This window comes from Cuculus canorus, chromosome Z (assembly GCF_017976375.1).
Source record: "Cuculus canorus isolate bCucCan1 chromosome Z, bCucCan1.pri, whole genome shotgun sequence".
Classification (NCBI taxonomy): domain Eukaryota; kingdom Metazoa; phylum Chordata; class Aves; order Cuculiformes; family Cuculidae; genus Cuculus; species Cuculus canorus.
Window position 1 is genome coordinate 27,447,198 of NC_071441.1, and position 26,916 is coordinate 27,474,113.

At 38.9% G+C, this 26,916-nt stretch overlaps 1 protein-coding gene across 3 annotated transcripts; it reads right to left on the minus strand.

Annotated features, from left to right (window-relative positions):
- On the minus strand, window positions 1-26,914 carry CZH9orf85 (chromosome Z C9orf85 homolog). Of its 3 annotated transcripts, XR_008447698.1 has the most exons (6): window positions 26,768-26,914; window positions 17,506-17,612; window positions 14,497-14,610; window positions 13,576-13,740; window positions 5,374-6,377; window positions 1-996 (listed from the first exon to the last, which is right to left on the minus strand). XR_008447698.1 is itself a non-coding variant. In XM_009564105.2 (5 exons), the coding sequence occupies exons 1-5, from the start codon at window positions 26,867-26,869 to the stop codon at window positions 915-917; spliced, it is 570 nt and encodes a 189-aa protein (XP_009562400.2). In that variant the 5' UTR covers window positions 26,870-26,914; the 3' UTR covers window positions 16-914. The 3 variants fall into 3 exon arrangements, 2 of the variants coding, with proteins under 2 accessions (XP_009562400.2, XP_053909776.1); XM_009564105.2 differs by lacking the exon at window positions 5,374-6,377 and having other exon boundaries at window positions 16-996; XM_054053801.1 differs by lacking the exon at window positions 1-996 and having other exon boundaries at window positions 1,009-6,377.
- Window positions 26,915-26,916: the final 2 nt, after the last annotated feature.

Below are 26,916 nucleotides of genomic sequence, written 5' to 3' on the forward strand. Positions count from 1 at the left end.
CATCGTAATGATCCTAGACTAATGAATTGGGTAGCACGATTGCTGCTCTGATTTCATCAGGCAGAGCCACATGAAGTGATATCTCTGAGTGCACTTCCTGTAAATAAAGCATTTCACTAGCAGATGTCCCTTTATTGTAAGGTCCATTTACAGACACATATATTAAAGGTAATAAAAGTCATCTATTCATGAGATATCCCCCTCCTTATGCTTTCCTAATGGCAAAATATGTGGAGATCATCCATGGTCTGCATGGTGAACACGCACAGTACATGCTGACGTATATACTGTAATCTCTGAAGTACAGAAAAACAGCCATTGGGGGTTTAGCTGTCACTGTCAAGCATGATTCCTCACTAGACAAGAAAATCCAGTATGCATCTCCAAATGAAGTGAGCTGGTGAAAGGCTGCTGGGGGTAGTTGGTGGTGGTGGCAGTGCTACGGCTCGTCTGGGTAAGAGGCTCCTGCTGCTGCTGCCTGTCCCCATCCTGCCTGCATCTGTGCACTGTCTATCTCGTGGTCTTCCCAAGCTGGATTTCTTACCATACTGGTGATCCTGTGGAAATTTATCCAATCAGGTACAAACCTAGCGACCACCAGCCTCCTTCGGAAGTGAACTGGACAGCTTGAACAGATGTACCAGTGAGCTTCATGTGTTGAGGAGCCTGTACACCCCATGCTCTCCAGTCATATGGGTGCTTTTGAAAGTTTTATTTTGCATGTGGAGGACATCCTTTGGACTCCTTAGGTCAGCTTTTCTCCAGTTTGCCATGTAGATAAGAGATTGAAGATAATCAGCTTCATGATACAACGACTGGAGCTTGAAGTGAGAATAAATTCTAAGAAGCTTTGCTATTAGTATCACATTATGGAGCAGTCAAGTTATTTTGGCAAGGTAATTCTCTTCAGGGGGTTAAGGAGGGAGTAAAGCTGTGAGAGATGACAATCGCAGAGTCTGGGTAGACATTAAGCTTTTGCAGTCACCATGGTTACTCCTAAGACAGAGATAGAGAGAGAACATATAATCTATTTCTTGAAACTGGCCTGTACTATTGAAATTATATTGCATTCTGGATTGACTCCACTACAGTAAAACTATTCAAAGGAATGGGCTTGTGTTAGGTGTGAAACACTACAGACATTAATCTGAGTGTTCCTTCACTCTGCAAACAGCAATCATAACGGAGAGGAACAGATAACAGATGCACAAGAAAATCAACCAACCAAGTCGCGGCTTTTTTTTTTAAGGTGGTCCAAAAATAGATCTGCTTTTTTTCAGAAGGTGAAATCATACTGCAGCTGATTGTCTGCACAAGACCAAGAGAAGATTCAGGCTTTTGAAGCAAGATATTTCAGTACATGGAATGTTTTCGAGGCCTTCTGCATTCATGTGTTTGTTCTTGAAGCTGTCTTTCATATCAGGAAAAAAATTACTAGTAAGGAGGTTAGTGTCTGAAAATTATGATTAAGAGAATATTAATGAAATCAGTATTTCTTTCTATGAATTTCTATCTACCAGCCAAAGGCAGGGCTTTCTTCCTCTCTTTTTGTCTACTTGCTTAACTTCTCATCAACCGACTCCTGATCAGGAAAGAGAAAAAACAGTAGTTTTGGGAGAGGATTTTTCTTCTACCTTTATTCTGCTTCAATAAAGAAGAATGTAGGAAATTATTCAACTCCAAATCTTAAATAGCTGCTTAATTAATTGGGAAATACTATCTCAAAATTAAATCTTCACTGAATTCAATCAAATCATGCAAGCAGCAATAACTCCATATTGTTATTACATCACCAGCGTACTAACATGCCATTTGGGTACCTTGACATTATAAATGTGGCACTTTCTACTAAACAATGTTGTCACTTTGCTATGTATTTTCTTAATTAAGTAAGAAACATCCAGAGAGGAGAGCACAATTTTCTTTTACTGTTTCCTGGCTGATCAATTATGATAGACAAACAATCTAATTCTAGACCACATCAGCAATAGGCAGGGTCAGGTTTCACAAAATGACACAAGGCTAAAAATTTTGCTGAGATCTTTAGAGACATATATTATCTTTTCTTATAAAAAAAATCAGCAAATGACTAATAAAAATGTCTGCCATTTGATAAGCAAAAGTCCTCTTGTTACATGCTATTTTATGTTAGCAAGCAAGAACTTGCAGAGAGAAATTATTTTCCTGTTACATCCAGTTCCTAAAAGGTTATATTACACCTCTTTACAGAACATAACTTGCTCCATCTTCATGCACTTCAGGTAACAATATTTTGTTCCATATATAGTTTACTAATTTGATGACCTGTATCCTTTAAGGTACTGCCATATGCAATACATGAAGCACTGTAGTTCAACTTCAAATATTCCTTGAAAAAAAATCTGCTTTCAGCATTTAATAGAGACCTAGCCACTGCTTTATCCATTTTAAAGAACATCAGGAACAGGCCTACTTATATTATCCAGCAAAGCACGATTAGATTTATTCTGTGAAAACAAACACTAATTTTAAATCATTTTAACAATAATTTTATTTGTACATTCAACATTATTACTAGCACTAAATCAGGACTGCATTGCAAAAGCTGTAACTTTCATTTGCATTTTCATGTCATGATTTTGATTTGGCCTTTAATTAACTTGTGCATCATAAATCATGGTACAAATATAGGGACATCACTGGTTATGATTGCGACCAGACATTTAATTTTGAGACTTTTGGGATTTCAGGCATGTAAAGAAGAGTTCTTGACAGCTGAATATTGCTGGTATAGCTAATCCAGTCACCATATTTACTGCAGTCAAGGCAAGTGATTCATGAGACAAACTGTGAATAAAAATGAACTTTTTGTCTGCTATATCTCCCCTAAATAGTCAAACAATAAAAAAATGTATAGTTTATTTTGAGCAGCCCTTAGATTTTACCTATAATGATTCAATTGCAAATACCTTTCAACAGAGAATACTGATGCCCACCCCCAGTGTGACGTTCTAAATATAGAAATACTGTTCTGCTGTTACCATAGAAATCATTTAGGATCACACAAAGAAATATTGAGGAATGTAGGGACAATTTTACTGATCCTGATAAATCTGTTTTGCTTTCAGTGAAAAAAAATGCCCTCAGAAGCAAAAAGCAGTCAAATGTCTTTTCTTTGAGAGTGTCCTAACAGGGCATCTAGCGATTGTCACGACCGTGTAAAGTTGCATAGATTGTGTACACTAGTAGCGCACAGGAGTGTTGGAGAAGTCTGGTCGGCAAACGGAGGGTTGTTCATTCTGCTGGAAATCTTTGGTCTTGCCACTTCCCAAGAAAGGGCTAGAAAAACAGAGGCATGGCTGCTAGCCACCTTATCCAGTACCTCTCTGCCCAAGATTCTTGCGCCATTAGAAGATGGATCCTTCAGATCAAGTTTCCTGAGACTTTGGTAAGAGAATTCACTTCAGGGATGAAAAGGAGTTACATTAGTTTATTCAGTTGGAAAGCCATTTACACCAAAATCTACCTCAGAGTTGAGACATCCTCTGGAACAACAGCCTTTCCACCAAGGAAACTTCACATCAGAAATAGATACTGGTAAAATGCTTTTCAAAGAAGTTTCTGTGTGACCAGTTTGGATAAACAAGGTTGTTACTATTTGTAAGCAAATACACTTGTGAATCGTCACATTATAGTGAGACTCCACAAGCCCATGAGGTCTTCTCAGCAGAAAAAAGTTCTGTTCTAAGTGCCTACAACTGCCCAAGGCTTTACAGTCAAAATCATCATTAGCATAGTACAAATGTAAAAATGCAAGCTCCAAAGACCATTAGATTCATTAGTGAAATTCCCATTGATTTTTAAACAGCTGGATAAATGAGCAATTACATAATTCTCAGAAAACCCTTCAGTACTTCTAGAACAAAAATGTTATGCAGTGCTGCTCTATTAAGTACTATAGAAGTCCTTAATACTAATTAAAACAACATGCTGATGTGGATCTGAATGCTTTCATGCGCATGACTAACTGCCAGTTATGAATATCAGAATACTAAATGAATTGTGAAAGGAATAAAAAAGAACCCCTCTTTTCAGCAGTTGCCCATAAGTAGTTTTTACACGTCTATGCCTAAGCACTTACAACTGTAACTTGTTCTGCTCGTGACCACCCTCATGTTACTTCTCCAGAACACAAACATCTGTAAAGTGAAGTAATCCAGGAAGCTCTCAAAGAAGAAAAGACAAACCACCTGCTTTCCACAAACTCGTCAAGCTTTGATTCCAAATATCCAAAACCTAAATATCCAGCACCTCAGAGGCAGTTTTTTTCAGTCTTCAAATGCCTAACTAATGAAGAAGATACTGATTTCTTTAAATATTCAGGTTTCAAGTCTTTCTTTCAATAAAATAGTTGCTTATCATGCATTTTACCACTTACTAAATACAGCAACTAACTTTTAGTGAGAGGCAAGTGTTTCGTCAGATTTATGCATATGTATCCCTGTGTGCATGCTCATGAATTTTCTTACAGACTTGCTTAATCTATGCTTAGAAAGGCCTGTATCAGAAATTTTACAACAAATTCTGGTTTTGACACTTAAACTTGAGATTACTGTGGCACTGAGACAATTCAGAAAGCAAACTCAGTACATAAATGTAATGGGTGTGGCTGGGACAGGGTTGAATTTCTCCACAGCCCATATGGTGTCAAGCTTTGCATTTGTGACCAATAGAGTCTTAATAGCACAGTTGTGTTTGGGCTGTTGCTGGACAGTGCTTTCAGAGTCAAAGCTCTCTCTCTTTCACTGTCTGCCCCCACTAAGGAGTAGGCCAAGAGTGGGCAGAAGGCTAGGAGGGGACACCTTTGTGTGCCATGACGGTTGACCCGAATTGGCCAAATGGATACTCCATAACATATCACCTTGTGCTCTGCAATAAAAGCTGAGGGAGAGGAGGAGGGCGGATGGGGAGGGTGGGTGTTTAATGGTGTCTGTCTTCTCAAGTAAATGTTACGCACGATGAAACCCTGGTCTCTAGGGAGCCGCTAAATATCTGCTTGTCCACAGGAAGTGCTGAATGCCTCCTTTTGCTTTGCTTGCACATGTGCCTTTTCTGTCTCTACTAACTTGTCATTCTCTCCATCCTCAAATCTCCTCACCTTCCTTCTACTTTCTCTCATGTCATGGGAGAGGAAGACAAGTGAGCGGCTGTGAGGACATTTAGCTGTTAGTCAGTGCGGGTCCACCATGGTATATAAACAAGTGTTTATTGAGGTGGAATAAAACACAGAAAGCCAAACTCTTCCTCATCTACTCTTGTTCTCAGCTAACTGAGAGAAGAGTAAAAATGTTGTTGGCCCTGATGCACACTTTTGACGCCCTGATGCACACTTACTTTGAGGCTCTGTTGACTTAGCAGCTCAGAGGTGCTCCTGAGAAGCTGCTGCTGAAAAGGTCTTCTGAAGGAAATGTCATTTGGTGGCAATATTTTTCAGTCTTCTTTCTCTCTCAGCTACTCTGCATCAGATTTCCAAGACTCCTGAGGAAATTAATGAGCTGAGCTTAACATGCCAATGTGTAATCCTTTCTTTGGTGTGATTTGTGGTTTGTGCAGTGTTGTTTGTTCTTTCCACTCCTATGACAGGGGGCAGAGTACTGAATGAGCTTGTTAGCACTGACTTTACATACTTGTGGTATTGCAGCTGCAGGTGCAGAGGCCAGGCTGGGAAGCACAGCCTTTTAAGCTTTCCCTAAAAGCAGACTCAAAGAATTCCCAGCTCTGGTGTCTGCACTTGAAGGGCAGATCATCTGCATTGCCGCTTCCTGCAGAGATCAGTTTCATCCCTGCAAGATAAAAGCTGGCCAGCTTTTCAGGGGTACGAAAGCAAAGCACTGGAGACACCCAGCCTGGAGTCCTGAGATCGTTGATGGGTTTTAAATCTATTATCAACCCACAGTGTGAAGCCAACTTTCGCGCTTTCCTTTTCACTTCGTTATAGTGACATCTGGTGTCGTAAGGGAGCTTTTTCGAAAAAGAAACGAAGACATCTGTAAAAACAGCACCAGAACGACTTGCATCTTTGCTCAGCCAGTCATCATACACCACTGGCAAGCAAATGTGCCGATTTTTGAGCACAAAGGTTTTTGCAGGGCTGTTTTCTTTGTTCCACATTTATTAAAGTGTTAACTTCCTTCTCGTCACATCTCTCATTTGTGTGTACTTGGTGGGAATTAATATTGAATGGGTAAGGCATTCCTGTAGGATGTAAGTGTTTCAGAGTTTTGGGTTCTGCTGCTAATCTCTTGCTGGCCTTGTAGCTCCTGTGACCTCATGCATTTGTCTTGATTTATACAATATATTCTGGAACAGCAACTGCCACACAGATACGGGGCCCATATCTGTAAAAAAGTAGGAAAGCATGCCTGTAAATAAAAACACATACATGAAAAGCACCAACCCTCCATTGAGGGAAGTTAAACATGAAACCCAGTGGACTATTTTCATGTTAAATCAGTTAGGAAAGATATTTTTAACCACTAATGTAGCTTATTCAAGATCAGTAAATTAAGCTCTCTTCTAACACCACCTCTAGGGAGGAGCAAAGCAGTCCCAGCTGCAGAGTAACAGGATTCTGTGAGGTTGGTGTAGCAGTAGCAGTGCAGTAGGGTAGTGCAGAAGAAAGCTACACTCAACAGTGTAACTAATAGGAAACATAGCATTAACATAAAAAAAAAAAAAAGTCAAAAAGAAACCCCCAAACTACAGAGGAAAAGTGGTAATGTCTCTGTTGTGTCACTGTGGTTTAGTTTCAGTTCCAGGATAGCAGTCTTAATTTAGGCTCCAGAAGAACAAGTATTTTATAGAATAGTTACTGTCCATTATGAAGTTTCATTTAAGATGCTTTCATTGTCACCTAAAATGAAGAGAATTGAAACAGCAACAAGGTATCCTTGGAGCCTGCTTGCAAATCTCATTTACCACGCTAGGGGGCAATAAACACTAATATTTGGCAGGTTTACTATTTGGATTAATTTCCATGCACAGACAGTGACAGCTGCAGACTGTGAAGAGAGACAGTTGCAGTCTATGTGAATCTGTTATTTTCATACTCACAAGCTTGGTGTTGTGTTCATTTTAGTTTGGGGTTTTTTGTTGTTTTCTTTTAATCCACCTCTAAATAGCATTTGAGACAGACCTGGCTTGGCCACCTGGCCTAAACACCCTCAGATATTTGGTAGAAATCCTTCTCTCCATTTAAAGATGAGAAGCATATACATCACCTTTTCTTTTGAGCCACATACTTTGTTCTCATTAAATGGCAAGCAAAATGTATATGCTCAGTGAGGGAACACTGCTGCTTAATTCCAGCCTCTGCAGTAGAGAGATAGACGTGGACTGCCACATGCTCAGAGTGGCAGAGGAGAAGAATGCCCAATGGGATGTATTTCTGAAGTGCACTAGGTGAGCACTATAGTCCTTTTTTTTTACACACCCAGTCAGCTGCCAATGTGATTTTTTTGAAGTAGTATAGACAGCCATGATTTTTATTCAGTCTCCACAGACCCTAGAGAGAAGTTCAGACATGAGGATGTGACAGGAAAAACTAGCTGAATGAGATGATACAAAACATAATTCTGTCTTGATGTGGACAGATCATAATGTAAGTACTGTTTACACCCAAATGCAACCCAAGCTAATATAAAACCTGGAAAGAGTAGAAAACTTTCTGCTGAAACACAGTAAAACCAATAGCTCTGGAGTTGCTGCATAATTTTGAGTTGGCTTAATCCTTCATGTAACACTTTCCTAAAATACGAACATTCTAGCATAACATCATCAGTCTTGCTAGACATCTACATGGAATTCTTAATGTTTTGTTTTCAGAGCAGAGGATTACTGTTTTATAACACAAAGAATATATCATGTCTTTTCTCCAAATATGCAAGTACAATCTTGTCCTGTTCCGGGAGGTTTGAGCATGAGATATTAGCCATTCCCAGAGAAAGACTTGTTAAATCCTTGTCACATAAGTGACAGTAAATCTGTTGCTAAAAAGAAAACAGATGTAGTCTGATTTCATGGGTTTTGGTTTTGCCCTTGAAAATTGAAGATTTGCGGTTATTCTGCATTTATCTACTATCACCAAAAACATTGTTGGGCTTTTTTTCCTTTTCTCCAGGATCTGTGGCTCCGTTTCACAACATATCTCACAAGCATCATCACTTCAAGGCAAGAAGTTTATTTTATGGTTCTGGCATCAACTTTATTGCTGCTACTGGGAATAACCCAGAGTAATCCGTTGCTGTCAGCCAGAGGCTGTATCAGTCAGAGGCTGTATCAGCTCTCATTCAAGCTAGCAACTTCTGGTTCCACAAAACAGAACCACACTGTGGGACAAAGTAGAAAATAACCATAAAAGGAACAAAACAGTGAGGAGACACAGTAAAGCAGAGTAAAACAGTACTGCTACACGTCCATGTAAACTATGGATACTCTTTACAGATCTTTTTAGACACTATGGCGCACTTGCTCTCAAAGGATTTAGGAAACAGTGAGCCAAGTGAGCATAACTGTGGCAAATTTGAGACTCAGAAATGCAAGCTGTCCTAAAAAGAGAGATTTCAAGTGGAATGCTGTCATTCAGGAACATGCATAATGCATTTAATTTTTGTACAAAACATGGTCTTCTGTGTTGCTGTTTTAAGAAAAGTATTAAAATATTTGGTATTGCTCTGAAAACACTTCTAGTTATGAGATTACACCAGACCCTTTTAACTTGTGTTTCCAAAGCTACAAGGGCAATTGAAAATACAGATGTTACACATATCTGAAATTCTGCTCAAATCATAATGTGTTGGATGTGGTCTTCAGTCCCTGTTTTCAGATCCTCAAATTCAAGCTTCTTATTGATGACTGGATTATGAGTCGTGTCTCTGCTATTACTAACATTTGTTTTCTCACTAACTTCAGCAGGAAAAAAGATAACTCCTGTGTGACTTCATATTAACCATTTTAGAGGCTTCAACGGGAACACATGCTACCTAAAATACACCAAAAATTTCATTTCTAATTTGTTAGATCTGATTTGAGACTGTTATCAGTCTTAGACAGATCTGCCTCACTTCAAATACTAGTGTATTTTCAACTGTTTTGGAGTTTAAGAACTCTACATGCTCACTATATGTGATGACAGCAAGTATGCAGAGCACATACTTTCTTTTTCACATAGTTTTGTCTTCGAACAGCTTTAAGATGAAAGAGGAACAACTAGGGGAAATGGGGTTGTTCAGCCCAGAGATAAGGAGGCTGAGGAGAGACCTTATCACTGCCTAACTATCTGAAAGGAGGTTGTAAAGAGGTGGGTGTTGTTCTATTCACTAAGTGTGAATTGACTAAGTGTCACTAAGTGAAGTGACAGGTGATAGGACAAGAGGGAATGGCCTCAAGTTGCACCAGGGGAGGTTAAGACTAGACATTAGGGAAATTTTTTTCACCAAAAGGCTTATTAAGCACTGACGCAAGCTGCCCACGGCGGTGGTTGAGTCACTATCCCCAGAGATATTTAAAAGACGGGAAGATGAAGTGTTTAGGGATATGATTTAGTAGTGGACAGGTATGGTTGGACTGAAAGATCTCAAAGGTCTTTTCCAACCAAGAGATTCTATGATTCTGAGATTCTATGAAAAGTAGGCAGAAAAAATAACTGAAACAGATGCTTTCAGTGTACATGACCAGCTCCCCAAGCATCTAATTATTAAGAACATCTCTCCATGCTACTTACAAACTCTTCCTCATTAACTCTGTAAGTCAGCACGATGCTTCCTATAAGCAGAAGTCTACCAGCATCCGTTTACTTGTGAGAACTCTTGAACAAAGAAAATGCATATAATAATATCACATATAATTGCAGGGCTAGTGGTTCACATTTGATTACTTGCTTTATTTTCCTTGCTAATGCTATGATTTGCATCTCAGCACCCAAGTACATGCCCATTATAGGGAGAAAAAAAGCCATCCTTTTCCTAATTAACTAGTAGTCCTATAAACCTTCAGAGGCTGGTATTATTGTAGTACTTTAGAGGAATACAGATTAATCAGTAGCCAAGACAAGAACAGAAAAGCCCAGCCCAGCCCATGCAAAACTAGAAGCAGATCACTGGGCAATGTATCATCTGATACTTCAAAACATGATGACAGGATGTCTCAGAGATGCCTGCGAACTTTGATCATTAAGGAATTATGCTAGGAGGCAGTACTGTGTCCATACTGGACTCTCCTCATAGGGCAAATCAACCCAGATTTTCCTAAGAAATCCTCATATATAGGAATTTTGTTTTCCAGAAACCTATGCTAGACAACAATGACAAGTTCTGACAGCTCAAGCTATGATAAGCATTTCCCCTTGTGAAGTGAGAATTATCTTGCATGCCTGTGGTACACATGCTGATAGTCCATTATCTAATTAATTACTGTCAGTGTTGAGTCACACTAAATAAGAATCAGTAACACTTCCTAAGGACAATCAGTCAACAGGAATCTGACTGTGTCAGCAGCATCACTGGATCACCTTTATTCTTCAGATGAATAATTAACGGCTATCATTTTCTTCTTCAGTAATGTATTTGGTAAAGACCCACAATGTTCACTTAAATTCCTGAAACCATCCATCAGTCATCCTAGGTAGATCGTTTAAACTGCATCTTAATATCCTGCAGGCAAGGTGATATTATTTCCTCTCTTTTGAAGTTTACAAACACAAGTTCATTATTCTTTGTGAAAGAAGTAGAAACCTTCCAAAATCTCAATTAAAAACTCTGAATATGTAACTACCTCAAAGATTATCTCAGCTATCTCTGATGACTTTTGATCTCCTTTTTATTTCCTCAGCTACATATATTACTGAAGATCAGACTTTAAAGTTCTACCTCTACATAACTCTGTTCAACAAGTTCTTCACAGAAAAATTCCCTTGAAATTCGGAACTATTACTCAGAAGTCTTAGAAAATAGAATTTTACTATCATTTCAAATATGTTCTAACTTCAGTCAAAATTAAGCAAGAAAACTAAAATTGTTTCTTTTATTCCTATTAGAATCCTATTGTCTTCAGTGAAATACAAAACTCCTTTTTCCTGTAACAGTAAACATGCCCAAGCACCAAGTTAGCATTTTTTGCAAGCTTACTTGCAAGCTTACTTGCAACAACCATCGTACATGGTGTTCATTGCAGCAATTATTTCCAGCAGCAGATCTTTCCGCCCTTGACAGAATCAATAGTTGTCTTCAGAGAAGCTGGTCTAACGCCAGCCAGCCACCACAGCAGCTATGCAGACTCACAGCAAAGTTCCACCAACTGTAGCATCAACCACCCATCTAGCCTCCACAGCATCAGTTGCTAACTTCAGAGGACTTTCCACAAAGTTTGTGTTTTGTGGCTATACATTGGGTCATCTGTGTGGCATTGCTCTTCTCCAGTACTGACAGATCATATCACCACTTTGAGGAGAGCCCTTCCCCTTATTTTCTCATTATACTGGCTCCTGCCAGTTCCATGACATGTTTTCCTAACATTTCAGGATTTCCTCTCACCTTTGAGCAAAAGGCTAGGCCATTATCTACTTTTTTTCCAAGTGGAAGAACATTTCCCATACGTATTTCACTTTCAAAAGCCAAGGTCGCTTTCGATAACACTCATTGTATCCCCTCCAGAAAAACCTCTTCTGAAGCTAATTTCAACTCCCCTCAAATCCCCACCCAATCACCCGCGATGTGTGGGGGGAATATTCTTTGTTCACTCTGTCTTTATCAATGCAAATTGACAGGACAACAGGCAATATCACACTCGATCAGACGTCACTGTTGTCCTGTTGTGAGGACTTATTTGTCAATGCACATGACCTTTGAACTCATTTCCAGTCACCTTTCTTGGTGTTTTGAAGCTTCATTGACTCTTCCAAGACAAATGACTGCTCTTCTAGAAATCCTAAACTTACAAATTTATTGAGTTTCATTAGTTCACACTTAAGTGGAAGAACCAGTATGTTTAATCACAAAACTAGTGGTTTAGCTTATAAGTGTATTTATAGAGTGAGCAGAAAAAGGAGATGGGTTGTTTGGGTCATTCTAGACCTTCATGATCGCAAACAACTATGTAATAAGCAACCCCAGAAGAAAACAGAACACTACTGCAAAATCAGGCAGAACACCAAGGCAGATGATCTACTGGAACTAGATGATCTTTAAGGTCCCCTCCAACCCTAACTATTCTATGATTCTATTATGCAGTTAGTAAACAGAATATAGTATGCTGTCATAGGTTAAACAATTTAATTACTAAGAAGTATTTCTTCAGCTTTATTTATAGGGGTAGCAGACCATACAGAAGAAATTAAACCCTCCAGTACTTAAAGAGGGCCTACAGGAAAGCTGGGCTCTTCATCAGGGAGTGCAATGGAAGAACAAAGAGTAATGGTTTTAAGCTGAAAGAGATTTAGATTAGATACTACAAAGAAATTTTTTACTGTGAGGGTGGTGAGCTACTAGAACAGGTTGCCCAGAGAAGCCGCTGATTCCTGGAGGTGTTTGAATTCTGGCTGGCTGAGGCTTTGGGCAACCTGATCTAGTGGAAGACGTCCCTGCCCGTGGCAGGGGGGTTGGAACTGGATGACTTTTAAGGTCCTCCCTGACTCAAACCATTCTATGTTTCTATGATTCTATCATGAATCCTGTAACTGATAGTTACTGCAAATTCATTTAAGTTCTTCCTAGAGCTTAATCTACATTGAAATAACCCCTAGAAAGAACTGAAAACCAGTGACAGAGTAAATACATAAGCATCATTTTACTACACAAGTGTTTTCATATTGCAGCAAATGACATTAGATCTGCTGCCAAAGGAAAAGAAAGTGTGGGACCTGTTAGGAGAAATTCTAAAAAGTCTTCAGTTTTTTTCTTTTCAAAACATTGGTAGTAACAAGGTCAAAAAATTGTAATGCATACTTAGATATAGTAAATAAGCATTAACTTCTTAGTTATAAGAAGTTCTTAGTTTATAAGAAGTTAATGCTGGTGATGGCATTTAGGCCCTCTTTTTTAGAACAGAAAAGAAACAACAAGCAGAAGGAAAACGATCAATTGGCATTTTGACCCTGTTCAGAAACTCACTGACAGAAATCACAAGTTATTTCTCAAGCAAGCCAGTATAGCTGGTTTAGCTCTTTTTATGACAAGACTCGGTATTTATTCTAGACCTTCACGTAGCCTTCCAAGTCGTAATACCACAATCACATAATACTGAATTTATAACAATCATACAAACAGGCTTTATTCCAGAGAAAGAGGAAGTTGTTACATGTATGCAAGAAATAACTATGCTTACAATTTCTCAATCTTTTCACAAAAAATTCCACTCTCAATATAAAAAAAATATTATTTATACAAAATCCCTAACAACTGTCATAATACACAGTGTGAACATTTATATGCAAGGACCTTAACTGTCAAATCAGGTTTTCACAGCAGTTTAAAGCAAACATTGGTTTACCACCTTTGGATGCACATAGCCTCACATATAAATTCGGCCTTTTAGTTCTCTGACCTTTCAAAATTCATACTTTTAAATCGTTCTTCAAGCACATCAGAATCTTCCTCGCTGTCTGTACTACTGAAGTTCGTACTAATAGCCAGTTCATTCTCCAATTCACTGCTCTCTTGGCCATTTTTAGTAGTCACACTTTCAGTTCCATCTTGTCCTTTATCAATCCTGCAGAAAAAAAGAGAACATCTTCACTACCCACTTCTGGAATTTATTTTTCTTTTAAGCAAGATTAGGATGAAAGATGGAATATTCTACCAGGGACAGAAGGAGGTGAGAGGTGGGGAGAAGGAGGAGAGGGACAATAACCTGAGTTACTTTCACGTTGAATAATACAGATATAGAAGACAGTAAAGGAAAAAAGTCTGTGAAAAAAAACATATATATGAACAGTTTGACCAACTAAGGAACTTCTGGCCAATTGTCACAACCTAGAAAATACAGAATGCTTAATAAAGACAGAACTCTAGCAAAAGAATAAAAAGCCCAAAAGCCAGCCAAATATATTGCTATAACTGTGCTGAACATCAGCCCTTGTAGACTTCCTCTATTCACTAGTAATGGAATCATCAAATCAGAGACAAAACACAAACAGTAAATTCACTTATACATGTTGTAAGGTGCTTTATACTGAAATCCATTTTGAAGCGCTTTGTTCCTAAGGAAGACATGCAATTTGTCCTTTTGTATTAAAGTGTTTTATCCAAGTAAGACTTCTCTTGGCCCAGCCCATTGACAGCAATAGGCATTTCAACCCTAGTTTCAGCAGAATAAAGTGAGGGTAATGACTCCTACTGATTGCTGTCAGGATTATTCAGAATATGGCATGAAGTACAACAGCTTCCTGGCAGTTTCCAAACAAGCCTTACTGAAGGGGGAAGAAACAGTGCAGCACTTAAACTATGTCACCTATGAGATACTTACGGAATGACTATTTCTTCTTCTTTTCCACATTTAGCACAAACTTCTAGTTTACCAGCACATGGCCGACAAATAATATGGTATGGATCTTTTACAGTTTTCTGAAGGCACTTCACACTGTGAAGAAAGAAAATCTGATTTAAAAAAATAATTGTGGAGCCTAATTAAACATTCTGTGTTCAAAGACAATGTAGTCATACTCTTCAAAAGAGGAACAACATGTTATAAGCCAGTTTGATTTGAAACAATTCCTGTTTTAACAAGCAGCTCTACCAAAATCATTACCTGTCTTCTTCTTTTAACTTTCTCAGGAAAAACTATTAATTCAAGAATAGAAGGAACACAAAATCAAGAATTTTTATGTTTAAAGTAACAAAAGGAACCTTTCCATTCATTTCAGTAGGCCGTTTTACTTCAAAAGCTACACAACTTCTTCTGGTTTAACTATGAAAGAAAATAATAAAATAGTATAAAAAGGTGCACACATTTCACAGATAAAAAATTTTCAATTCATACACTACCATGGCTTCCTCTTGCACTTCTCGAAGTATAAACAAAGCCATTGGCAGACTGCTTTCTACGAACACAAGGCTCCACAGAACAGTATTCTGAACAAACTCAACCTAACTGAGTAGAGAATTTTGGCTACTCTTTTTCAAGATACAGTAGAACTCCATAGATTATGTTATTTATGAAACATTATGGCTTAACAGTAAGCTTACACTTCTAAAGCTTTGTACTTTTGGAGAACTGAATCTGGAACTATATATCCCTTGTAATGCAGCTGTCCTAAAAGTCACTCATTCTTTGTTCCTCGGGCACTCAAAAGTCTGTCAGGAAAGATTTGGCATATGGTTCCGAATAGTGGTTTTGAAGTCTTGGCTAAAACAGGCTAAAGGAAAATAAGTGGTTTTGCATGCCTTATAAGGAGAGATGCACTAAGTAGCACCTAGTGAAACAACTGTTACTTGATTTCTCAAATCCCATTCTTAAGCACTATCACCTTCCCCCTACTATCTTCATCTAGGCTGTGCTGTGCTTTCATTATTAAGAATATCTAAAATCACAAGAATTGCTGTAGGACACATTTGACAAAAGCAAAGTCTGAACTGCCTGGTGTCTCTAGTCCTCCCTCTTCCCCAGGAAAAAATTACATGCCCAGATGTTGGGGCTTTTTTGCTGTTGCTGTTTTCTTTCTTCTATGTTTAGTTCCATCAGTATTAAAAAAAATGTCTACAGCTCTTCTCAGACACGTAAGACCAAACAGGGGCCCTATCAGTGCAAGAGGACAGACCTTTTTATTTTAAATAGTTTAATTTATAATTATTAAATAATTTAAATAAAGGTAAAGTAGGGAAAACTTGTACTAACCATCAGAATTTTGAAGACATTAAAAAAATAATGTTGAGGTACAGAGAAGTCCTCCCTTCCTATTACCCGTGACAGGAAGAATTAATTTTTTTTCATATAGTCACATTTTTAATGTCTATAATGTGCTTACTTCACCTAGAAGCTTCACCCACTGAAAATCTTCATAGACTTATCCTTTCAGAATAGCCACCCACTCAGCCATCATACTGCTTCAGGCTGGGCTAAAAAACACCACCTGTAGAGCTAGAACAGTTTGCAGCCTAATTCACATGTTCAAAAACATGATGGAAAACATCGCATATCCTGTCCCACCATGCAACTTCATCTACTTTCAATGCTTTTCTGATTTATATGCTTTTTCGACTTCTTTTTTGTTGGCAGAGAAAAGGCAAAAGATCCAACCCACCACCACAATTTGTTACAGCTCATAACTTTTAAGCAGGATGCACAGTCATTTAAGAAAGAGTTAAAAAAACTCCACAAATCCCGTGGTGAATAGAACCCAGAATGTTTACTCTGAGAACCATTAAGACTTCTACCTAATCAATTTTTTTTTCACCTGAAAGGGTGAAACAAATTTGTTTACTAAAACTAAAATATTTGTGGCATACAGTTTCTTAAAACAGTATGATACAGTATGAAGAAACATTCCATCCTTTCTAGCCTACCTGAAAATCAAAATAAAATACACTGTCATTCAGGGAACTTCACACATACATTTACGGAACCTCTTCAAGCAGTTCCCAAGAATTTCATAAGGATATAACTGAGTTCACCACACAAACACAGAGTGAACTACTGTGACAAAGCTGGCTATCCCATACAACACAACTCAGCTGTAGTTATCTCTAAGTTAAAAGTTTCACTGTTAAAACACTGTGTCTGCAGCCACAGAGGTAAGGACATCTGCAGATGAGCAATTAAAAAAGGAAGCAGAGAGCATCCACTTCATAAAATTAACCCATCACAAAACTATAAAGGTACTTATTTAAGCTATTTTTCACCTTTTTCTAGGTACTTCTCCAAAAGCACAGTAAACAGAACTGTACATAAACAATGCTAAACATTTAGTATTTGGGATTATAGTTTCATATACAAAAAAGAGAACATGCTAAGAAACAATGACGTGCACATATTGCAAACATTTTGTAGGAATTGAGGCCTCAGTAATGCTGAGAACAGTGCTGATGAGTCTTGATATGACACAAATTTTAAGTCTTCCTCTCCTCATCTCTCTACTAGATTGTCTTTGGGGACTACAAAACTTGAGAGATTGGCAGATTCCTGTAGTATTCACTTGCAATGAGGCCTTGAAAACTCATGTTACAATGGTTCAGGTTTGACTTTTTGTTCAGGAGGACACACTGACAGTTCGGAAATTTACAGGTCCACAGTTCAAGCACTTTAACAGAAAAGAGGGAAGCAATTGGTTTTCCACTGTGGGTTTTTTTTTCAGAACTTTAAGACAAAAGACTAATGAATTAGAAAATTAACATTGCATATATATCATCATTGCAGACTCCACATTTGAAGACTGTCATACAGTAGCAACTCCTACTTATGAGTTTCCAAACAGAGAATATTTTCCAAAAAGTCCACAAACACCACTATCAGGAATTAACACAAATCAGTTTAACTCACCACTTTTTAGGTTTTGATAGTAGTTTGTACTTGCTGAATTTTACCCGCCACTCCAAGATATCTTTGCAATGCTGACACACTCCATCATGAAGCTTAGCATTTATTTTCTGAATAAATAAAAATTAGAATAAGAATACATCGAAGATTTCCTATGAGTATAATCTCGTTTAGAAAGCATTCCACCCATCATGTAAGTAATGCAATATTCAGAAATATATTTGTTTGATATTAATATAAGCATTTCCTGTACATTTACTGTGAGCAATTTCCTTCAGTGGAAAGGGTGCTGAGGTATTCTTTAACCACAAGGTAGTCTTCATTATCATTATTATCATAATTTTAATATTTTAATAGTAATATTTTTATGTTATTATATGATAACAGGTCACTATAGATATTTTCTTTACCTGTAGGGATTTTACAAAACAGATTTAAGTAGAAATGAGCCCTGAAATGCACAGTTTTTAATCCAAAGAAGACAACTTGTAAGACTTAACACTTCGCATATTATTGCTCATGCTACCACTACACAACATAGTTTAAGTAAGTAGCCTCAGGATTCTTTTTCAACTCACAATAAAGTAGAATTTACAGGTTATTTGCAGTCAAATAATTCAATATAGATTTCCTTTATGAAAAAAGTAGTTCATTTTAATCTCAAGTACCTAAGATACAATCCTCAACATGGTCATTTAAACCATGGCATATTTTCAAGACAATGCAAAGTTTACCTTAAGATCTCCTACAACATTTTGGCTTAGTTTGCTCAAGAATACAAGATGTCAACTGGCCAGTACTACTTGCACAACAGATATTATTCTGAGATGGGAAGGAGTACCAAACCATACAGTTATCTTAAATAATAAGCAACATACCCTTTTACATTCAACCGACCTCTATTTTTGTCTATCCAAAAATGCCAGCAGTAACTTTATCATGTTGCTGTGTGTGTTCATTCAGAACTTTAAAACTAGAAATTTCATAATTAAAGCGAATGCTTATAGCAAAAAAAAAAAAAAAAAAATTCTATTGTGCCTTTTTAAAGACAGCTTAAAAATGGCTACTGTACCAAAATTACAGTATCAACATGGTCTGAAAAACATCTGTTTCTTAGAATACCTAAAAGTTCACTGGAACAGATTCTGCATTAATTGGGATTAGAGTTTATGTTACTCTTCTACAAACTAAATGAAAACTTATTCTATGCATACCATAGCTTCTGAAGTAATTTCTTGCTTTTATGACCCAGAAGAGCTTCTTACTACTCCACAAAGTTCTACTTCAATGCATTAGACAAAAGAACAAGTCTAGCTTTAAAAATACAGCAACTTATTCTGTCCAGGAAAATATTTGTGGCAGAGGAAATGCTCCTTATCAGTAAGACTGGGACTCGTTTTCCATTGTTTCCATTTTTACTAAATTTCAACCCTTCAGCATGAGTTTTCCTACGGTGCAGTTAAATGAAGGTGTGGTCCTTTTCCGCTGGTTCAGTTAAGACAGTAAACTTCATGCAAAATAATCAACAGCACACTTGGCATGTTAAAAAAAAAAAAAAGGAAAGTTTTGTAGAATGCTTGAATATTGAATACTGAGTACAGAAAGCTGTAGTTGTGATGTCAGCCATCCATTATGAATTAGATTTTCCAAGAAATACAAACATTTGGCTAACGTGGATGGAAACTTTGTAAGAAGAAAATCATTGGTAAGTTTTCAGCAGATATCTGAGGGTAATTCAAACTGCTGTCAGCACTGACTGTGTTCATTCTTTCAAAATTCATGCAATCTGGTGATAAGCCTTCTTTTCAGGCTTGACTAGCACAAAGTAAGGCTCTAAGTAGCACAGAATGGATAAGCTTCCAAAAACCTGCAAATTGGCCTAAATTTCCCAGTTCTCCCTCTCAGTCTCCTGATTTGCATTAATTAGTAAGGAAGGAAGGAAGAAAGGCATAAACACTGTGATTTGTATTCCCAGGTGTTCTTTATTGTGATCAACTATTTTTAGTATTGCTATAGCAGAACCCAATAAACGCCAAAAGATTGTAATAGTTTAAGCTGAAGACAGCTGGTTGTCTTTCTGGCGGGAGTTAGCTTTCTTGCTGAAAACTATCTCATTTCAAATAAAACATCCTGACACCACAGCTCACGCTCACAGGACTGTGTGTGGCATAAACAGCGCAGAAGAACAAACCAAGAACTACTTTCACCTCTCATCTGATGGAAATCCAAAGTTTGTCAAACAGGGGGCCTATTACACATTCTGCTAAACATCTGCTATGGAAAAAGGAAATATGCACAACTCTTATTAATGGAACTTTATAAAGCTCTCTCGCTCCCATTACGCTTATCATCTGGCTCCAGAACACACAACAATCACACAGCAATGGATTTCTTTTTTAATTTTGTGGAGGTTTTATCAAGATAAAATGCAGGCTTCCCCAAATTCTGAAGATGCCTTTTCATGTTACTCACAATATATATAGATCTTTGCATGAAAACAGATCTCATAGCAAGGCAAACAGACTAGACACGTAGCATAAAGTCTATACTACTGGAACTTCCTCACCCTTGCTTCAAACAACAAAGCCCTGCATCTTATCTGATGCCCTCACCCCAAATATTACTTTGCCCTCTTTATTAACACATTGTTTCACCACTGAAAAAGGTCTTTAGAAGATAAGCAACACAAAAGACCCTCTAAAGCAAAGTAAAATAAACTAATTTGATTGCAACAATCACATAACCCACATAAAGGCAATGAATATCAAGGCTGGTCTGTGTATTTAGATTATGCGTATTAGATATGATCAGCAACACTTCAAATATCTAGTACAAAGATAAAGGTTAAGAACATTGACCAAAATGCTGCCTAAGAGTCTTTTTACACCAAATTGCATTGTAGCTATAAGGATCACATTTATGTGTAACTTAAAATCCTGATCCAGGCATAAAGATGCCTGGACGTTTCAACCTAGTCACCTGTAGGACCACAAATCTTGCACAGCAACTCAAAGAAACAACATGGTGTCTCCTCAGAGGGTAACAAATGGAAGAATGGTGATATTTTTTCAAGTTCTAATTTTCCCCTTCTAGCAGGCACACACACAGCACAGTCTCTTTCTCTCCTTCAGCAATATCCTGTATTTTTTTACTCAAAGTTGGCACTTCAAGTATGAGGTGGTTTAGTTAATCATTCGCTTAGCACATCTGAATATGAGTTAGGCAATGATGTTACAGTCCTTATACCAGGCTGTTGATTTAGAAAGTCAATAGAGAATGTTGGATTAACGTAAAGCAAGCAAGCAGGGAGATCTAGAGTTTAACCTTGACTTGTGTTTGCCTTTTAAGTTTATTTTGCTCAGAAAATACCCCTGGTATTTAAATGATACTATTATTAAAACGAGCCAATAATATACCGTGGTTTTCTCCACTAAATACAACATTTCCTGCAACCACAAAAAAGCATATCACTTTCAAAACCAACAGAGACTTGAAAAAAGCACAGAAAGCTGTCCCTAATTAAAGATTTTTATAAGCTGTTCTTTCATATTATTGAAATCACCAAAGAACATGTGAGAGTAAGTTCTCCTAACAAACTGGAAGAGAAACCTGAACAAAGTTTGTCAACTTCATTATTCCCTTGCAACTTTTCTACCCAGTATTTATGTCGGCATAGCCAGCTCTTAAACAAAGAGGTGGTAGTGCTCATGGTCTTAAATGGATTTCTTGGTGTGAGTACTACTCTGACAGGTTAGCTTCTGGTTTTGTCAGAGTAGTTTCTCTATTTTTTTTAACACTCATTTCCCTGTTTCGGTCAAAAGCTCTTTCCTAGTTTTTTTTTTGCCATACTTCCCTCCAAGGACAAGTGTGACTCGTCGGGTGCTTACAGTATATCAATATATTCTCCAAAGAAACTAGCGTTATGCAATACAGACATACATAAACAGTCAAAGTATACAGTCACAAAATATTCCATATTCATATTATATACACACTGTCAGGTCAACTGCGTTAATGAAACAGCATCCTCTGTATGTTCACGTAACCCAATATTAAATCATTTAACAACCTGCCAAAAGCAGTTCAGAATGTATTAAAGTAAACACATGAACCTATGCCTACTGACTTGGCACACAAAATAATCCCTAGCTTAAGCTAACATTAAAGCACTCACAACCAAGATGTAATGATGGGGTTTCAAAGAAGCCTCACTGACTGTTTTGGAAGTTTCTAATTATGTATGAATCTGTGGGTATTCTGATTTACTCTATTGAAAGCAGAATCTTGCTAGTGAGCACACATCAGTGATCTGTACTGCTGTAAATGAATGTAATATCAATGTAACCCACAAACTTCTTTGTCAGAAGCACAGGTGATACTGCTTCAATCAATAAGGCTGATGCAGCTTTTTTTAATAACCACACTTTTCAGAAAAACATAACTCCACAAGAATTCCAGCCATGGCTACAATGCATATCAATGCAGACTAACAAACTTGAAACTGTGACAGGAGACACCAGCTTTTGAGGGTTCTAATACACAATTTCACAGGCTGAAATCTACTCCCCTGAAGAGCTTCATATGCTCACATATTGTATTAGTATTGGTTTAAATATTTTGTTTTCTACACAGACAGTTTCTCATCCCTTTCTAAAGATAAGTATATTTAACATTTTAACCAAAGCCTTCAAGTCTTCCTTACATTGATACTAATTATGGATGGATAGCTATTTAGCTAGCATTTAAGGCCCTTTTGTGCTTTATTGCTATAGACTTTAAAATACATTAAATAAAAAGTTTTCTCTAAGCCCAATTCCAAATAGCTGTGTTAGAGATCAGAGATATTTAGCTTTTTTCCAGATCAGTGACCATGGATCTGGAAACATGCAAGTAGCCCGCAATAAAATTTACACACTTGGAAGGACCATGGTCAACTACTGTCCTCTTCCCCACAAAGAACTGAACACAAACACACACTCACACACCCCCTGCCTCTCTCCTCCCTCCATTTCCCCCCCACCAAGGCAGGTTAGAGTCCAGAATAGATGTTAAGTTTGCTCCTCTTCTCCTTACATGAAAGGCTATAACCCAGTCCCAAATGCACTTCTGAACTCAGAACAGGGGTGGCTAGAGAGCAGACTTTAGCCTAGAGAGCTATCCTATGTTGTAGCAAGAACAGAAACTAACCAAACTCCAATACTGTTACTTAACGATTCCAGCTGGCTACTGGTTTATCTGTATCTCCCTTCTGAGCTTGAAGTTACCATCACTGATTCAGCATTTAATCTCTGTATTCACCTGTTTTGTTCTTACTGCCTTCCCTCATTCCTGACCAGTGTTTCCACTGAAATAAGTTATTTATCCATACAGACAGGTGAAGAAGTAGCTGATATCAGCACTCTGGTAAAGCTGAGGTTCAGAGTTAATAGCCTCTGAATTTTAGGGAAACGCAGATTATCATCTGTGGCATACTTAATGAGAGGAAAGAAATGGAAAAACAGATCAGTCATTTGGGTGTAAATATGAATCACTTTGTGGTTTACCATCTTATTACAATGGAATTCTGTACGTTCTCATTGAATGCTATTTGCTTTCATCTCTAGAACCACTGCAGCTTCCATGCTGACTTATGTAATATACTTGACATAAAATCCATGTTCATGTAACATCATGTATATTCCATTTCTCAGCTCAGTGCCGCAAACACTCCCAAATACACTATGTAAAGCAAGCACCCATAAACAAATTCCAAGGTTCAAAAACCAAGAACAGAGTGTTTCTTACCCTGTCCTCACTCTCCCTTCTTCAGTTCATCCTAGGATGGAAGCTCCCCCAGCATTGTTATAGTTACCCAAAAATATTAGAGAGGCAGATGACATCTAGCCGAGTGGTGCAGTTGTCACACCAGAAGGAGAGAATGTCATCCACAGGGATCTGGACAAGCTGGAGAAGTGGATCTGTGTGAACATCATGAGGTTCAACAAGGTGAAGTGCAACATCCTGTACGTGGGTTGGGGCAATCCGTGATTTCACTACAGGATGGGGGATGATGTGATTGAAGGCAGCCCTGTGGAGAAGGACCTGGGGATGCTGACTGATGAGAAGCTCAACATGGGCCAGCCATGTGTGCTCACAGCCCAGAAGGCCAACCGTATCCCCGGCTGCATCAAAAGAAGCATAGCCACCAGGTAAAGGGTGGTGCTTCTGTCCTTCTACTCTGCTCTCATGAGCTGGAGTATGGTGTCCAGTTCTGGAATCCCCAACATAAGGAGGACGTGGAACTGTTGGAGTGAGTCCAGAGGAAGTCCACAAAGATGATCAGAGAGCTGGAGCACCTATTGCTATGAGGACAGGCTGAGAGAGTTGGGTCTGTTCAGCCTGAAGAAAAGGTGGCTCTGGGGAGACCATACAGCTGCCTAAAAGAGAGCTGCGGAGGGATGTTTTAGAAAGGGATGTAGAGATAGAATGAGGGGGAATGGCTTTAAATTGCACGGGGGAAGATTTAGATTAGATATTAGGAATAAATTCTTCATCATGAGGGTGGTGAGGCACTGGAATAGGCTGCCCCGGAGAAGCTATGGATGCCCCCTCCCTGGAAGTGTTCAAGGCCAGTCCACCTGCACTAGCCTATCGGAGAGTAACACTGTAGGAAAGTCCAACAGAGAGCAAAAAAACTTTCAAAAAAACAGAAGACAATTGGCTAATAACTACCAGCAGGGAAAACTCAGAAGATTAAGCTCAATTTCCTTTGCAGATACTGCTTCACTGAGACAAGCAGTAATAAACCTGCAAATAACTACTTCAACTCCACCTGCAGTAGAACTTGAAGCTACTGTATTTTATACTCAGTGTTGCTAATGCAATGCACAAATGCATCAAGTTAAAAATTCTGAGCTAAAAAGCATTCTGCAGCCTTTCAAGAGAGTATTTTATCAAAGAACCAGTCTATAGCAGTAGTCAGATAGACCAAACACTAAAAAAATTAGCAGTGATTTACAGGAGATCCACTGTCTTTCAGCAGCTCTGAGCATTCTCCTGATCTATTGAACTAGCAAGCGGTGACGGTGACATGAAAGAATGCCCCAGTCCTGTATCGGTCCCTGTGATCAAACTGATACCCTTTCCCCCCTTCCCTCATCACACCTTGAACATCTGTGGCACACCTGGTCATTCAGGACTACTCAAGACAGGGATGCAAAACTGTCACCATTCAGCATAGTCTATATGAAACTATGCCATTAACAGCCACTTAAAAATGTGTCAAATAGCAGAATGGAGCCTAGTCATCATTATAAATATCTCTTGTATCACTTAGCACTAAGACTTGTACATGACGTAATGCCCAAATAAAAATGCATCCCTTCCCTTTATCACACTCTATCTAACCACCCAGTAATAGGAAGCACCTTCTTCAAGAGGCTTCTTCCCCATGTTCAGCCATCTCCATTAACTGTCAAGCACAGAGAAATCACTTGCTTGAAATAAAAGTGAAAAAGTCACAGTCCTCTATCATAGTTAATTACCACAATGAATCTTCGCTACATTCAAAAGCTTTTAAAAAATTATTTATTTGAGTCCATGGTACTGTGTAGACAGTTCTATATGATATAAAACATTAAAAAAGGGAACAAAACCAGCAGTTATTAAAGCTGTTAATTCAGTTACAAAACTCACATCAGAACTTAGTTTCTCTTCAAAAACCAAAGACTCTCTAGGATATTTTGGTGTGTGTATGTGTGTAGAGGCCAGACAAGAAAATAATCTACCAGAGTTCATGCAGTGACTCACACAATTAGTGCTGGTGCTGTTTAGAGCCCCAGGAAAGCATCTTGTTCAACTTGCGGAACAAGTCCCACAGCATCTGGGGGAAAAAACCAAACCAAGCAACTAAAACAAACCACAAAAAAACCCCAAACTTCCCTCTTTGGCATCACTGCTTTAACTTACTACTTTCTTCCCCTTCTCCCAGTTCTTTTTGACAATCCTGTCAGGTTAACCCTGTCGTTTAAAGGGACACCAACAAAAGAGTAGTAGCACCAGATAAGCCTCTTTGAGAATGCTCATCGTGTGTCTTGTTTTATTCACCTCTTTCAGTGTGGCTCCCGAGAGAAAACATCACATTTGCTTGTTGTTACTGCTCAGGCACACTGCTTGGTCTTCATCCTTCCAGCGCAGCTATTATGTTACCACAACTACAAGTGTAGAGCCTGTTCCAAGAACATATGGTAAACCACTACCTTGCTTAGAAACAAAAAAATAAGGCAACAATGGTCTTTTGTAAAAATAGTGTGAAAGTATCAAACCACAATAAAGCGTGTAGTAAAAGAATTGTTTAATCTTTAGATGTTCTTTTGTTGGTTTATCACTAATGACACCTTTCTGTGTGAAAAGGCCCTTAACATGTTTCTTGCAAAAGCCCCTTAATATAGAATCATAGAGTAGATGTTTGGGTTAGAATAGTTTGGGTTAGAAGGGACCTTAAAGATCCTCCACTTCCACCCTCTCTACAGTGGGCAGGAATATCCCACTAGATCAGGCTGCCCAAGGCCCCATCCAACCTGGCCTTGAACACCTCTGGGGAAGGGGAATCCACAACTTCCCCGGGCAACCTGTCTTACCACTCTCATGGTGAAGAAATTCTTCCCCATATCAAGCCTAAATCTGCCCCTCTCCAGTTTACACACGCTCCCCCTCATCCTACCACCACAAGCCTTATAAACAGTCCCCCTCATAGAACCACAGAGTGGTTTGGGTTGGAAGGGACCTTAAAGACCATCCAGTTCCAACACCCCTCCCACGGGCAGGGACACCTCCCACCAGATCAGGCTGCCCAAGGCCCCCATCCAGCCTGGCCTTGTTTTTTAAAGCCTTACGACAAATATGAGCCTTTTTTTAAGTCGTCTTGAAACTATGCGAAGTGAAACTTGATGGTTACACGGACGATTCGGGGAGCTGCTGAAAACAAGCTCTCAAAACGTCAAAATGTCTGAACTCATCCCCTGTCACAAACCCTTCAGGAAGTCACAAGGCTAACGTTTACCTACTGCACGGAAGTAAACGCTTCGTTACAGCCCCGCTTTCAATAATTAAGGGCTTAACGAGGGCCTTTCACGCGCGAGCATCGCAGAATGGGTGCGGTGAAAAAGCCCGACAGGCAGGGCGGGCCGCGGCTGGTTTGGGGTGCCCGCTTTGGGACGCGGGGCTCACACGGAGCCGCCGGTGCTGCAGGACGCCCCGCGGCTCCTCCCCCCTCCCGCCGCCGCACCTTGCGCCGGGCGCTGCGGTCGTACTTGTCGTTGCGGAAGGCGCTGGCGTTCTGGTGCCGCTGGGCCCGCGTGCGCCGCACATTCCCCTTCTCCGTGCTCATCCCGGAACCGCGTGGCGCGCGCGCTCAGCCCCGCCCTTCCCGTCAGC